The sequence below is a fragment of the Aphanomyces invadans genome (genome assembly GCF_000520115.1).
Source record: "Aphanomyces invadans strain NJM9701 unplaced genomic scaffold supercont1.7, whole genome shotgun sequence".
In the NCBI taxonomy this organism is placed as follows: Eukaryota; Oomycota; class Saprolegniomycetes; order Saprolegniales; family Verrucalvaceae; genus Aphanomyces; species Aphanomyces invadans.
The window spans coordinates 1,228,605-1,241,743 of NW_008580152.1; the positions used below are offsets into that span (position 1 = coordinate 1,228,605).

Here is a 13,139-nt window from a genome sequence, read left to right on the forward strand (position 1 = left end):
CCATGGGAACAACATCCCCCACGCCCGAGAGGGATGAGTTGTTTGGTGAACAATTTCCTGAAATTTCTCAAAAACGTACATGTAGATACAATGGACAGGCAATGCCTGGTTAGTGTTTCAACTCCAAAATGGCAGCCATCAACGCTTCGAGCTTCTCCGACATGGCCTCGACTTGGGTCGACATTTCTTCGTGGTGCTGAGTCACCTCGTCCAATTTGGACGCCAACACTTCGTTTTGATGGGTCACCTCGTCCAACTTCTTGACAAGTCCTTGCGCCTTGTCTGCCTCATTCGTGTCCACGTTCTCTTTCTCTTCTTTGTGCTCCTTCAACGTCGCATCAACAGCGTCAAAACGCTCCACGATCTGACTCAGCTTTGGCTCTGGGGCAGCCCGCGCCTTGGCATCAGCGATTTCCTTCTCAATGTTGGACTGGATCTCGGTTCTGAGGGTCTTGAGAATTTCACCAATTGACTTCTTGTACGTCATTTGGTGCAACAGAGTGCATTGTTTGTGCGCTTGGGACTGTTTTTTGTCGTTCCACACTCGCAGCATGTTGTCCTCAAACGTCGACAAGGTCTTCTTCACAAGAGCATCGAGCTTCTTGAGAGAATTGTCAACATCTTGGCCTCGAGTCTTCTTGGCATATTCAATGTACTCATCGAGTTGAGTCTGCACCTTTTGGATCAACGCAAACTCGACTTCCAGAGTCGCTGGCACGTCGAACGTCACAAAATGTTGTACGTGGTTCAATCCCTTGCGGAGAGATTCGAATGAGGCAAAGGTGCTCGACTTGAGCGAGTTCATCGTATCCAACCACGCGATCTTCGTCTTTTGGTACGCTTCAATGCCAGCTTCTTGTTCGTCCGGTATTTGAATGTCGGATTTGGCCAAGTGTTCGTGAAAGATCGGGTTCAGCACCAACTCGCCATCGCCGCTCTTGAAATGGATCAGCTCGATCGTCTCGTCCTTGTTCAAATTCATCGACTCTTCCAGGCGCAAGATGCACTGAGCATAACTCGCCAACGCTTCCGTCTTGGCCTTTTCAAACCCGCTGTCGACCGTCTTGTTCATCATTGCCAAGAGCACGTTCAAGAGGAGAATCACTACAACGGCGGCGTGGAACATAATGAGGACCACGGCGCAAGTAGACAGAAAGTCGTCGTCCCCGCCAAACGACTTGAGCGAATCCAGCGGCAACTCGCCAAAAGTGACGAAATATGTCGTGATGAACGACTGCGTGATGGTCCCGAACGCTTCATCATTCTGGTGCTTGAACAGTTGGTAAAATGTGATTGTGAGGCCCATTTGAAAAACGCCAAATAGGATGAAGAAGTTCCACACGTCTGTCAACAACCGCGACATCATGGGCAATAGGTAGCTCGCCGACGGCACCACTTCGAGGAACTGGACGGTCAGCACCCACAACATGATCGTGATGAAGCTGCCAATGCCGATTTGAACAGTCTTGTCAACATAAAAGAACTCGAGCTTCATGGGCACAAACACGAAGAAGATGACGATGTAGATCGTCATCTGGGCCTTGTTGATATTCGACTCAAAGTACTTGAGGACCCCCGCGCGCAGTTCTTGCAGCTCCGTGATGAGGAAGAACGATACGGTCAGCCACAGCACGAAGTTATTGAAGGTGGCAAAATACTTGTCCACGCCAAACAAACTCATCAAGAGCAGAATCGGGACCACCAATGCAGCTGTGAGCAGTAACACGACTTGAAACAAGAGCGTTCGCGCTCGGCGCTTCTTCTCGGAGAGCTCTGGAATCTCCATGCTTGGCTCAAAACGGAAGCTGCCGTCGTGGAAGTACCGCGCCAGACACCAAAAAGAGCGTGGACGGAGAAGTTGGACAAAGATGAACGTGACAATAGTGAGGACAACTGCCGTGACACCGATGATCACCGGGCCTTTCTGGATATCCATCTTGTCTTTAAACACCACAGAGGACACAGTGGAAGTAACCAGCAGGAGAAAGTTCATCATGAGCTGCTCGATGTACTTGCGCAGGCCAAACAATTCCCACTTGATTTGCAGCATGCGGCGTATCACAATGTGCTCTAAGCACTGCTGGCGCGCCTCCAGGATATAGTCCGGGTCGTCCGACTTCAGGTTGAGGAGGGCATTCAGAGTGCTTGTTTCATTGTCTTCACCATAGATTTCTTCGAGCTATATCCAGGACGATGACCAGTTGAAGCACAGAGCCTTCGTACCTGAGAAAACTCCACATCGTGTCTGCTGATCACGACTGAGTCATCCAAGAACGTGCGGGCCAACGATGGATTGCAATTGACGGCTTTTCGAAATCCTCCTTGCAAAAATGCTTCCTCCGAAGACATTCCCATCAAGCTCTTGGCCAACTTATCGCGGAATTCCACCGAATTCTCTCGCACTTGCACTTCCTTGGTGAGGAGATCCTTGATTTTGCTGTGGGAGGTAACAACCTTCGTCTTGGATGATGTCCCCAGGTCGCACTTGTTCACAAGATCCAAGCATGTGCGTCCGTCCTAAGAGTTCGTCAGAAAGACGCCATGGAGCAATGACGTTACTACCAAGTCTTGAATGTCAATGTCAGCCATGGACTGGAGCAAAAACTCGACAATGTCAACATGACCAGCAACTGAGGCGATCATCAACGCTGTTTTCCCGTGCTAATGGATGAAAGCTTAGAAACGACAAGACTGGTCTTAGAGTTGAGTGTCTACGTACCATGTTGGCCTCGTCAATACTAGCTTCGTGGCTGATCAAGATTTTGATGTATTCCAGGGCATCTTCGAATTCACCACGGGCTGCAATCATCATTGCCGTGTTCCCGTTCTAGCCACGAATGTGAATCATGCGATCTCTCCTCCTACCATAAAATACATACCTTGTCTTTGGCATCGACATCAATGAGATCATCTTGAGCCAGCAATTCAATCGTCGGAGGTAGCTGAGAGTGTATAATTGCTGCATGCAACGCAGTTTGTTTATCCTATTACACACCGATTATTTTCAGCATCTTGATGGGAGGTTCGTACCTGTCGGTGTTTTTCAGCTACCCGGACGCTGGGCACATTGGCGCGGTAGTAATCCTTGAGGTCTTCCCGTCCCATCAACGTGATCCTGTCATGAATGTACTTGTAGCATCTGGCCTTCGGGTTCAACAGAGTGAGTTGATATTCGTCCGTCTAAAATCACGCTGAGGTAAATCTGTCTTGGATGGGCAAGCACACCTCGTACGCCTCCAATGCGGTGGGGGGAACACCGTGATGCAAAAGTAACTGGACGCAGCTGACACGGTCCTTCTTCATCGCTTCGTAGAGTGGGTAATAATATTCCTATACAATCGCATGACTATGGAGAACTCAACTACCATCGTACGTTGTTGAAAATGTCCAAATCCAGAGCAGATTGATCCAAGAGCAGCTTAAGAATCTTGTGCTTTCCCTCTTGACACACGATGTGAGTTACCGTGGACCCCTGCGCACAAAGTGAGTCGGGTCGTTCACATCGCGTACAAAATCGTACAGAGTCGGGATCTTGTGCATTCAGGATGACACCTTCCAAAGGGCTTTGCAATTGAGCTTCCAATTCATCCCAGTTTTTGGACTTGGCAAGCGCGAACAAGCTCACTTCTTTTTCTTTTGAGTTCCCCCCCGATTGTTCACAGTCACCGCAGCACAATTTGTCCCATGCGAAGGTGTCAGGCTACGAGGTTGGGTGAGAGGTGAGCACATGCCGATAGGCCTTACAATTGCCGTGGGTTTGATTTGAAGGCAGCTTCTACGGCGCAGGAGCTCCACACACGTCAGAGTTTCGTCGTTTGTACGATGATACGAGTTGTTGGCACAAGTTAACTTTCGAGAAAGCGCAATGTCTAGCGCTGTTTTCCCTTCCTAATCAACAAGGGTCAAATACGAATTTCGAGGCAGCTCCGTACATAATCGTTGGTGCAGAAATCGGCGAAGTTCATGTACAACAGAATCTGTTCGAGAATGCTAGACCGACCGAAATCTGCAGCATGCATCAAAGCTGTGCGTCCGTGCTACAAAGCGCATGAGTTCTCAGTTAAAAAGAGGAGGCTTACTCGATCTTGGCGATTGAGCAAGGAGGATATTTCATGACGAGAGTTCAATTCACGACGAATAGTTTCGACGTCAAAGGGCAGGTCCAATGGTACCGTGTTCATCCGACGAGATCGATCGCACGTGAAGCACACGGAGTTCTCAATCGGCACTGCTTTCGAGCATTTCAAGCATGTCCACAGCGGAATTTTGTACACGAATCGACTGTTGCTCGTGTCGCCATCGCTGTCTGTAGATACGGCTGTACCAATCCATTCCGCTTTGGCAGCATCGTACTTGCCATCCATTTTGACAATAGTCTTCTCATAGACGCGCTCCATATGAATTTCTTCGTCCTTCCATGTACCAGTCATGGCAAAAAAACCCTCGCCATTCTTTTCAAAGCCAGTAAACCGATACGCCTCCATGGCTGGATCCCGAAGGACTTTGACACAGAATTCTTCGTCTTTCCATTCTCCACGTCCTTCGAGGGATCGTCCAACCCAAGCATTCACCATCTTGCCGTTCTGAGGAGTCCATTGTGGAACAGCGATGTTGCAGTTCAAGCACAAATCATTCACGGTTGGCACTGGGCTTTCGCACAAGAAGCACGAAAACATTGGAATCGTCACTCGGAACTCTTCCTTGTTGCCGTTGCTCAGCGTACACGTTCCCGTCCATTCGTTTGTGTCAGCGTCGAACGTGCCTTCGTATTCCGTCACACCATCAGAATAAATCTTGGTGAGTTGAATCGTGTTGCCTTCCCACGTCCCAACTGCATCAAATAATTCGCCTTCATCCTTGCCTTCGCCAACCAAACGAAAGCAATTTTGGGCAGCACCACGCTCCAGAACCATGTGGAAGCCGATATCACGCCATTCGTGTTCCTCAACATCGTCTGCGTCGTTGTCGTCTTTTGCATGCTCTAGTTCATCGTTGTCTTCAACTTGGGACTGGTCATCGCCCTTCATGAACACTACGCGGGATTGACCTTTCCAGTTGTACAGGGATGGCTTGGCACAGTTGAAACACTTGGAGTTGGCCAGGGGTACCTTGGCGTCGCAATCCGTGCAAGTGGAGAGCTCAAAGTCGATTTTGGCACTATTCGTCGCACCCGCGCCGTCTACCATCGAGCCATCGAGCTTGTTGGTATCGTGGTTATAATTCAAGTGAAAGTTGGAAGAGGATTTTCGGGAATGCTTGGAAAATTTCAACTCGTCATCTTTCCACACCCCACTGAGGTAATACTCTTCGTTGTCATAGCCACTGCCACCAACACGATACACATTTGCTTCAACGTCCGGCGTGAGAGTAATCCACAAGGATTGCAATTCCTCTCCGTTATTGAGGTCCACACAGAAGTATTGAGACTCAGGATTCTCACAACCAAAGCACTTCTCTTGTTCGTTGGGGACTTTGGCATTGTCGCAAACCACGCAGTTGAAAAGAGGGATGTTAAGCTTGAGCTCGCCTTCCAAGTCCCCAGCTTTCCACTCGCCAGTCAATTCACCCGTCGATTCGTCCAAGTCACCACCGTATTCGATTGTGTAGCCATCGTCCGCATACGTTTTCTTGACATCAATACGTCCATATTCCCACTTTCCCGTGATGAAAAACGTGCCGTCGTTGTCTTGGTATTGTCCCACGCACTTGTACGATTGCGAATTGTTGGTGCGCACCAATTTCACCTTGACGACGAGATCGCTCCACGCACCGTCGCGAAGGTACTGCCCCTTCCAAACATGGGGGACACCTGAACCTTTGGCAATAGTTTCACTCAACCACCGGTTCAAACTGTCTTCGTCGCCATTACGCGCCATGATGTGGGCTGGGTTCTTGACTCGGGTCATTCGTTCCGTTCGAAGTGTCGCCCGAACACTATCGTCATATGTGTCTTGAACAGGATACTTGCCATCCTACACAAGAAGAGATGCGTTGGCACGTTTAACGAAGCGCATAATTGAGCATACATCGTCCTTCACATCGATTTCAGCGCCAGCCATGAGAAGGAGCTTGACGCCATCGTTGTAACCGGAAGCAGCCGCGGCATGCAAAGGAGTTCGGCCATTCTGTAGAAAATAGATGAGTGGAGTGTCCATACATGTGAATACTCACGTGTGACTTGTGGTGGACCGAAGCATTAGCCAAAAGGAGGAGCTCAATGCCGCGGGTTTGCCAAGTTTGGACAGCCATGAAAAGTGGTGTTTCACCAGCCTGGTTCCGTATCGTCAGGTCACTTTTTAATCGTGACGGCGCAATTCCTTACAAAGTTTTCAACATCCACTGCAGCTCCAGCTTTGATCAGGGTCTCGGCAATCTCGATGGACGAGTTCCGAATTGCATGATGCAATGCAACATCTCCATCTCCATCCTGTTCGAATGAGCGTCACGTTCCATTTAGAACGGGGTAGTCGTACCTCGGGACCGGGGTACGTGAAATCTGCATCCTTTCCCAAGGTCTTGACGAGCAATTGGAACATGTTGTTGGCTCCGCGCTGTGCAGCCAAGTTCAACGGTTTTCCCGCGTACTATAGAGTTCAACGTAAACACAATGCAGTAAAATCAATCCCAGGAGCGAAATTACCTTGGGAATGAGCTTGTAGTTCGAGTGTTCCAAGAGCAACGACAAAATCTCGTAGCTGTTGTGGAGCACAGCGTTGTCGAGGAGGGAGTCGTGGTCCTAGAAACACGATTACAGTTCCTCCGTGGAGCGACGCGACATATCCAAGGAGCGCGTACTTCATCCAGCGTCATGAGATCTTCGTCCGTGAAATTGTGGGTTAGGAGGCGCTTTTTTACCATCGCGAACTTTCGTTGACCCAGAAGCTCGACGATCGTCTTCTGGGCGTCTTCTTCATCGTCAATGTCATCGTCTTCAACCAAGTCGTCCACATCGTCTGCCACGATGACGGTCACAGACTCGAGCATACTGTCGCGGGTCGACAGGCTCTTCTTCGTCGCCATCGTCCACGGGTGCTGTCGAAACGCGGGGAAATTCAAAAGTGACTTGCGGCCGCAGAGCGGAGGCGATGTCGCAGGGTCGAAAAAACGCGGTGCGGTCGAAACAGAATTACAGCCAATCAGAGCGCCGAAATTGACGTTATTTTTGACACTGCGAAATCTGAACACGTTTAACGTGACTGCAGGTCCAACGTGAGAACGACAAGCGCCATCCCACCGCCAGCCAAACCCCACGGGTGAAGCACTGATGTAAGGAGCCAGCGGTGTGGTGTGACCTCATGCTGTGCGTATAACGCTGCAGGTCAACTGCCCTGCATGCCCCGTATGTGATGCCTTGACCCCGTCCGAATCTCCCTCTACCTGATCCTTCCTGTTCAAGCAGGTTCGACTGCCCAGCCCTCTCCACCTTGGCGTGCTGTACGCGGAAGGGATCAGGCGCGCACCCCAGACACCTTGCCCGCTCGAATCCCCTGTTGTTGACTATGTTCGTGCTCCAACACAATGTTGAAAGTCGAGAATGTGGTCGGGAAATCTTCACCTCGTGCACCAACGACCATTCATTGCAGTCTTGGGATATAGCGAAATCCACGGGGTGTGCGCTGTCATGCGAAGTCGATCGTTCGATCTGTGCGATGTCGCGTCACGAAAGATATCGTTGCGGTCCTACTATAGGACGATGCGAGGCCTACCACGACCGCTCGAGCGGAAGGCTCTTCTGCCTTTGGCTTGGACACATCGTACAGCCGCCACCTGCAACACGCCCGCTGCCAGCGCTACGTACGTACAGTACCACTACCGTCCCGTTATCAGTCTTGGTCATGGCGTCTGAGGTGTACATTGGCCAGCACAGCAGTGAAGTGGTACATTTCGGTCGTTCGGGTTCTCCCAGTGAGTGTAGTACATGTGGTACCGGTGGTGGTGTGCCAATGGTGCCGAGGCACACTTCACTACCAACGCTGCCTCGTACACATCTTGAAAAAACAAGTATGGCTGTGCCTCCACTTCATTGGGGTGGTAGGATCTCGTGTTGTCGAGCCAGTGCTGATGGGTTCGGAGTGCATGCGACGCCGTCCTGGGGGCGGAGCGAGGGCGGTGGTTCTAGCACCCACACATCGCGACTTGACCACAGACAGCACGGCCTGCACTAGAAGCACTCGACAACCTCATGCGTTTGCGTTGCTGGTTGTGGGTAATATCGGTATGTATTGAGTCCGATGCTGTCTCCAGGACAGAAGGTGATAGGGGAGGTTGGAACTCACGTTCCAGCGACACGACGGCTAGCGGGGACGCCCATGTAGAGCTTGCAACAGTCGGTCATTTACGACATGTTGTTTCGAGTGGAGTTGTGTTTATCTTGGCGTTGGGAGTTCGACGTGGCGAAATCAGCGAACCCGGAAAAGTGCCGACAAAACTGGCCGCCCAAGGAAAAGCTAACGCGCAACTGGAAGAATATTGTGGTGGCCTTGGTCGTGACGGGTGCGTAGGACTGTACTACACTGCCAAACACCAAGCAGCACGATACCTTACTCTCAAGGATGTCATTGTGAGGGTGCTGGCGACGGCGGTGGGTACTTTTTCAGTGGTGCGCAAGGTGACCCCAGTAGTCGATGGCGCCTTGTTGGATATGCCATCGACAACGGCGGGAACATTGCTTGTGGTGACTGTCGGATGGCGCTTCAACGTTGGTGATAGCCAACATGTTAGACCCCGCCATTGCCAGGCATCGCGGACTCGTTGTCAGTAGAAACCCTCGGTCCTACCGAACTACAGCCACCAAAACCGGTCGGATGGCACCAAGACACAAACAACACCATAAGCAGCGACTATGGTGCTGGTAGTTGTGGTTGAGGTGGTGGCGCTGGTGGCTGAGGAGTCGAGGCTGGAGCGATGCTTGCTCCTATCTGGAGGTGGTGAGAATAGGAGGTGCTGGTGATAGTGGTGGCTATGCTTGTTCTGGTGGTAGTGGTTGGTGGGCTGGTTTTGGTGGAGTGGGCAACAAGGTCGACGTCGACAGCGGTGAAGGCGGGTGGATTTTTGGTGGTGCCGAGTTCGAGAGGTGGATGGCCACTGATCGTGGAGGATACCTCGATCTTGGTGTGCAACGTGGTTCGAATGAAACCAAATCCTCCTTTCCCACATCGCACGTCGACGCCAAGGCCCTCTACAACAATCGTCCAAAACACCACCGTCATGGCTACATCACCCCCGGCACCGCCTCGTGACCACCACCGTTTTAGCATTTTCGTACGTGCCTGATGGAGGTGCACCTATTCTCCTGACAGCCACTGTTGTCGATGCTCTCGACACAAAAGGAAAACGAATGGACCGACCTGAAACACCTTATAGTGGAAGCACCAGGGTCTCTCCAACACATTCAAATTGCGCCGCGATCACGCCGACAGCATCTAATTTCGACATGACGACGATGTAATGATTGCCGAAGCGCCCTTGGCCAACCTAGCTCCAACAGGGAGAAATGAAAGGAACATGATGAGGACGTAAACCCAGCACTGTTGTCTCTGCGACGGCATCTCTATCGATGACGCGAAGAGCGATTTGCCTAGCGCGCGGTGTCGTGCGGCAAACGTCGACTCCTCCTTATGGCTCTCATGAAGTTGGTACAATATGTCCACATGAAGCCATCTACGGTCTATCGATGCGCCTTCGACTCGTCGACGTGGAGTCGGTTGCATCTGGTCGTGCCACGCATGCGACGAAACGACATTGAACAATCCACCAAGCAATGCTTCGACTGCGTTGCACGATCATTCCTCTGCGTTCGCATCATTGCTCGGCCGTGCATCGTTCGACTGCCACAGCTTCATCAACCATTCACACAGATTGCTGGAGGTGGGGAGCAACCATGGAACGATGAACATGTACCAAAGACAATTGCCAGCCGCTCCTCCCTGACGACAATGCAGTCCACAAGAGCGTCGTAGGCAGTTGAGTTGGGGACCTGCAGCCTTGTGAAAAATACAAAACCGCGAATTCCGTGTAGGTAGGACGTCCGTGGTACGGAGCAAGTGACCTCCGACGACCATTGCTAGGTTAAATCAAACACCGACATGAACAGACAGCATCTTGTTGATGGAACGACGTTTTTGTGTGGGTCAACCACTACACGGAAATGCCAAAGTTCTTGGTGACAGGAGTGGATTCGTCGACGGGTGGCGCGGCTGGTGATGCTGCCGTAGGCTGCTGTGTCGCTATCGAGCCATATGTCTGTGAGTTTTCGCCAGGATATGCCGCGATCGAGGCGGTGGTCGGGGTTGTCGAATACACTGGGAGGGCGGTAAATGTCGTTGGTTGTGGTTCATTGTCGTGGCAGCAGACGCAGCAGGCGCAAACGCACTGAAGAATGTCACAGGCGTCGCCACCACATGTAATCAAGGTGCAAAGCTGTCGGCAAAACGAAGGCATCGCGCGTCGTTCTCTCGTCGAGGGAGGAAGGCTGCTTTTGAAGCCACCGACGGTCGCCCCCATTCTGTACGAGTTGAACGTCCCTCAGGTCAAAGTATTTTGATTGGCCTATCTTTAACGCGTTTTTATAGAAAATCCGCGTCATTTACCACATGTTTCGGGGTACAGGTAAAAAAACTAATAAAACAAATTAAAACGTACTGCGGTTAAACAAATGTGGAATCCTGCGATTTCGTCACAGTGGCGTGAGGGGCATGCAGCTCATTGCTGGCGGCATCGTTGGGCCATCCTCTGCCGCTGTGGGCCACTTGCCCATGCGCGTCGAATACGTCACGTATAAGATGCTCCAGCCTTGATTCGTGAATGTTATCCGCTGTGCGACCGAGTCTTTCCAAAAACGGTCGATGTTTGCGAACTTTAACCAACTTTCCCGGGGGGCGCGCCGAAGGTTTGGAGCGGCATTCGCACAATTTGTCGTGTGCTGAAAGCATGCCGAAAGCTATCGTCGAAGAGAGCGCGGACACGGTGTTCACGCCGCAGATTGGGGTAGACGATATGCCCGATCATTTTGCCAGCGCCGCCATCGTGTCCCCGCGGCAATCCACCGTGCGTGAATCGGTGATGGATCAATTCTATGCCAAAGAACTCAAGTACAACGAGAGCTCGAAGAAGTTTGGCGGTCGCATTCGTGTACGCGTCCATTCTACGTTCACTTTGTGATGTTTCCAACATAGACGTGGCCTGGAATTCTGCTGCTCGTGGCAGTCTTGGCACTTACAGCCGTGCTGTTTACGTACTTTGCCATCGACGCACACGACCGAAGGCAAGCGTTGGCACTTGCGCTGCAGAGGCGAAAGTTTAATGCAACCGCCATCGGCGGAGGCCTTAATTTGGACGGCGATGTCTTGATCGACGTCGACGACGGCGTGATGGGCAACCCAAAGGTGTACCCCGTCCAGCGTACGTGCCCCTTTCAGCATGTTCTTGGTGGCGCTCGTGACGCGAGCGGTCGGTCGTAGAATGCGAGCTGCCAAACTACATCAGCAAACACAACAAGATTTATGCAGTGTCGTCGAATGGCGTCGAAGTGCCGCTAGCTATCAAGGGCATCAACTGGTACATGCATCGCCCGCTTCATCTTTGCTAACGGGATGGCGGATTCCTCGATTGTAGGTTTGGAATGGAAACGTAAGCATGATATCGTGTCAAGGTCCCTGTGTGCTCGTCAACTGGACTCGCTGTCGTAGCGAAGATGCGATTCCATTTGGACTGTGGGCAAACGACCAGAACGGCACCACGGCTGTATGTGGCTTGACGAGTGCCTTGTCTTGACGAGTGCCATAGTACCAAATCGCGGCATTTCTGTCGGCCAACAAATTCAACAGCGTGCGCCTCCCCGTGGCTGTTTCCAACATCCTGAACGACGTCAAGCCGGCACGGACCATGATCAATCTGGCCGCGAACCGCGCGTTTGACGTGAGCTCGTATATGTCGCTCCTCAAGAGCGTCATCACGACGCTGGCATATCGCAAGATATCGGTCATGATTTCGATTCACTCGCTGACGCCGCAGTCGTCGGGTGGGGCGTGGTTCAACGGCGCCATTTCCAAGGACATGGTGCGTTCGTTTTCATGAAAAAACATGTTTGCGGTGGATTGATCCTACGACGTTAGTTTTTGAAGGCCATCGACATGCTCGCCAGTGAGCTGTGCAGTGCCCACTACTGGAACGTCATCGGACTCGACTTGAAGAACGAGCCGTACGAATCGACGTGGGGCGACAACGGCCCGATGGATTTTCACCAAGGCGCTACAATTATTGGGAACCGCATGCTGTCCAAGTGTCCGCAGTGGCTGGCGTTCGTGGAAGGAGTTGTGGCCGCGCACGAGGTTGAGATCGACGGTGACACTTACAACTTCTACGACTGGTGGGGTGGTGGCCTGCAGCGCGCCAACGAGTTCCCTGTCCAGCTGTCGAGTCCAAACAAGGTTTCGCATGGGGAGTATGATGTCATTTTTTCATGGCCGTCGTAGGTGGTGTATGCGCCACACTACTACAACCCGGCTGTGTACCCCCAGTCGTATTTGTTTGGGAAGGGGGGAGTCGTCGGCGGCAACGGCGCCATGATCGGGTACAAGGAGCTGCCCGATTCGGTGCTGCGCCAACGCGTGTCGGCCACGATGGATTCCATGTTTGGCTTCTTGACAAAGTCCCAAGATGCCGCAGTCGTCCTGGGCGAGTTTGGCGGGCTGTACGCACAAGACTTGCATCCCATGAAAACGACGAAGCGGTGCACCGACTTCACCGTCCAAGAGATCATGCGCCCTGGCTACGTCGGCGGGTACGTTTGGAGCATGAATCCAGAGAGCGCGTACCAGTTCAACCCGTCCGACACGCGTGGCAACTTCGTCGAGGGCGTTCTGAACCTGGACTGGCTCACCGTGAATACGGAATTTCTCGCGGCGCTCAAACCACTCGATCAAATGGCGGACCTGAAAATGTTTCCTTGCTTCGACAAACCAGCGTCGCCGTGAAAACGCGACGACTTTGATTTTATCAACGGATTTAGAAATGTAACATTGTCATAACATGTGGCCGCCGCGGCATCAGCACACATTTCTGGGGCACCGGCAGGCTTGGCTTGAAGGGCGAATCGATCGCTGACCTGCGTCATCTATCTACAGAAGGTCCGGCATCCC

At 51.9% G+C, this 13,139-nt stretch overlaps 2 protein-coding genes across 3 annotated transcripts; one reads left to right on the forward strand and one right to left on the reverse strand.

Annotated features, from left to right (window-relative positions):
* Nucleotides 1-64: 64 nt before the first annotated feature.
* Nucleotides 65-7,045, reverse strand: H310_04539 (hypothetical protein). The gene is made up of 18 exons (XM_008868928.1): nucleotides 6,796-7,045; nucleotides 6,641-6,736; nucleotides 6,474-6,584; nucleotides 6,323-6,427; nucleotides 6,172-6,270; nucleotides 6,027-6,125; nucleotides 4,173-5,972; nucleotides 3,933-4,037; nucleotides 3,745-3,888; nucleotides 3,521-3,700; nucleotides 3,374-3,472; nucleotides 3,226-3,330; nucleotides 3,031-3,180; nucleotides 2,880-2,984; nucleotides 2,720-2,827; nucleotides 2,563-2,661; nucleotides 2,224-2,517; nucleotides 65-2,179 (listed from the first exon to the last, which is right to left on the reverse strand). The coding sequence occupies exons 1-18, from the start codon at nucleotides 7,018-7,020 to the stop codon at nucleotides 110-112; spliced, it is 5,994 nt and encodes a 1,997-aa protein (XP_008867150.1). The 5' UTR covers nucleotides 7,021-7,045; the 3' UTR covers nucleotides 65-109.
* Nucleotides 7,046-10,674: 3,629 nt separating this feature from the next.
* Nucleotides 10,675-13,087, forward strand: H310_04540. Of its 2 annotated transcripts, XM_008868929.1 has the most exons (8): nucleotides 10,675-11,130; nucleotides 11,175-11,400; nucleotides 11,460-11,556; nucleotides 11,614-11,628; nucleotides 11,688-11,742; nucleotides 11,785-12,057; nucleotides 12,114-12,428; nucleotides 12,474-13,087. In XM_008868929.1, exons 1-8 carry the CDS (start codon nucleotides 10,804-10,806, stop codon nucleotides 12,972-12,974), a joined length of 1,809 nt encoding a protein of 602 aa, XP_008867151.1. In that variant the 5' UTR covers nucleotides 10,675-10,803; the 3' UTR covers nucleotides 12,975-13,087. The 2 variants fall into 2 exon arrangements, with proteins under 2 accessions (XP_008867151.1, XP_008867152.1); XM_008868930.1 differs by having other exon boundaries at nucleotides 11,614-11,742.
* Nucleotides 13,088-13,139: the final 52 nt, after the last annotated feature.

Coding starts and splice junctions, on each gene's coding strand:
- H310_04539 (XM_008868928.1), bottom strand. CDS start 7,020: ATGGCGACGAAGAAGAGCCTGTCGACCCGCGACAGTATGCTCGAGTCT. Junction 6,271..6,322: donor CAGTGGATGTTGAAAACTTT/GTAAGGAATTGC, acceptor ATACGGAACCAG/GCTGGTGAAACACCACTTTT. Junction 2,828..2,879: donor ATGTCGATGCCAAAGACAAG/GTATGTATTTTA, acceptor ATTCGTGGCTAG/AACGGGAACACGGCAATGAT.
- H310_04540 (XM_008868929.1), top strand. CDS start 10,804: ATGTTATCCGCTGTGCGACCGAGTCTTTCCAAAAACGGTCGATGTTTG. Junction 11,131..11,174: donor AGTTTGGCGGTCGCATTCGT/GTACGCGTCCAT, acceptor TTTCCAACATAG/ACGTGGCCTGGAATTCTGCT. Junction 12,429..12,473: donor AGCTGTCGAGTCCAAACAAG/GTTTCGCATGGG, acceptor TGGCCGTCGTAG/GTGGTGTATGCGCCACACTA.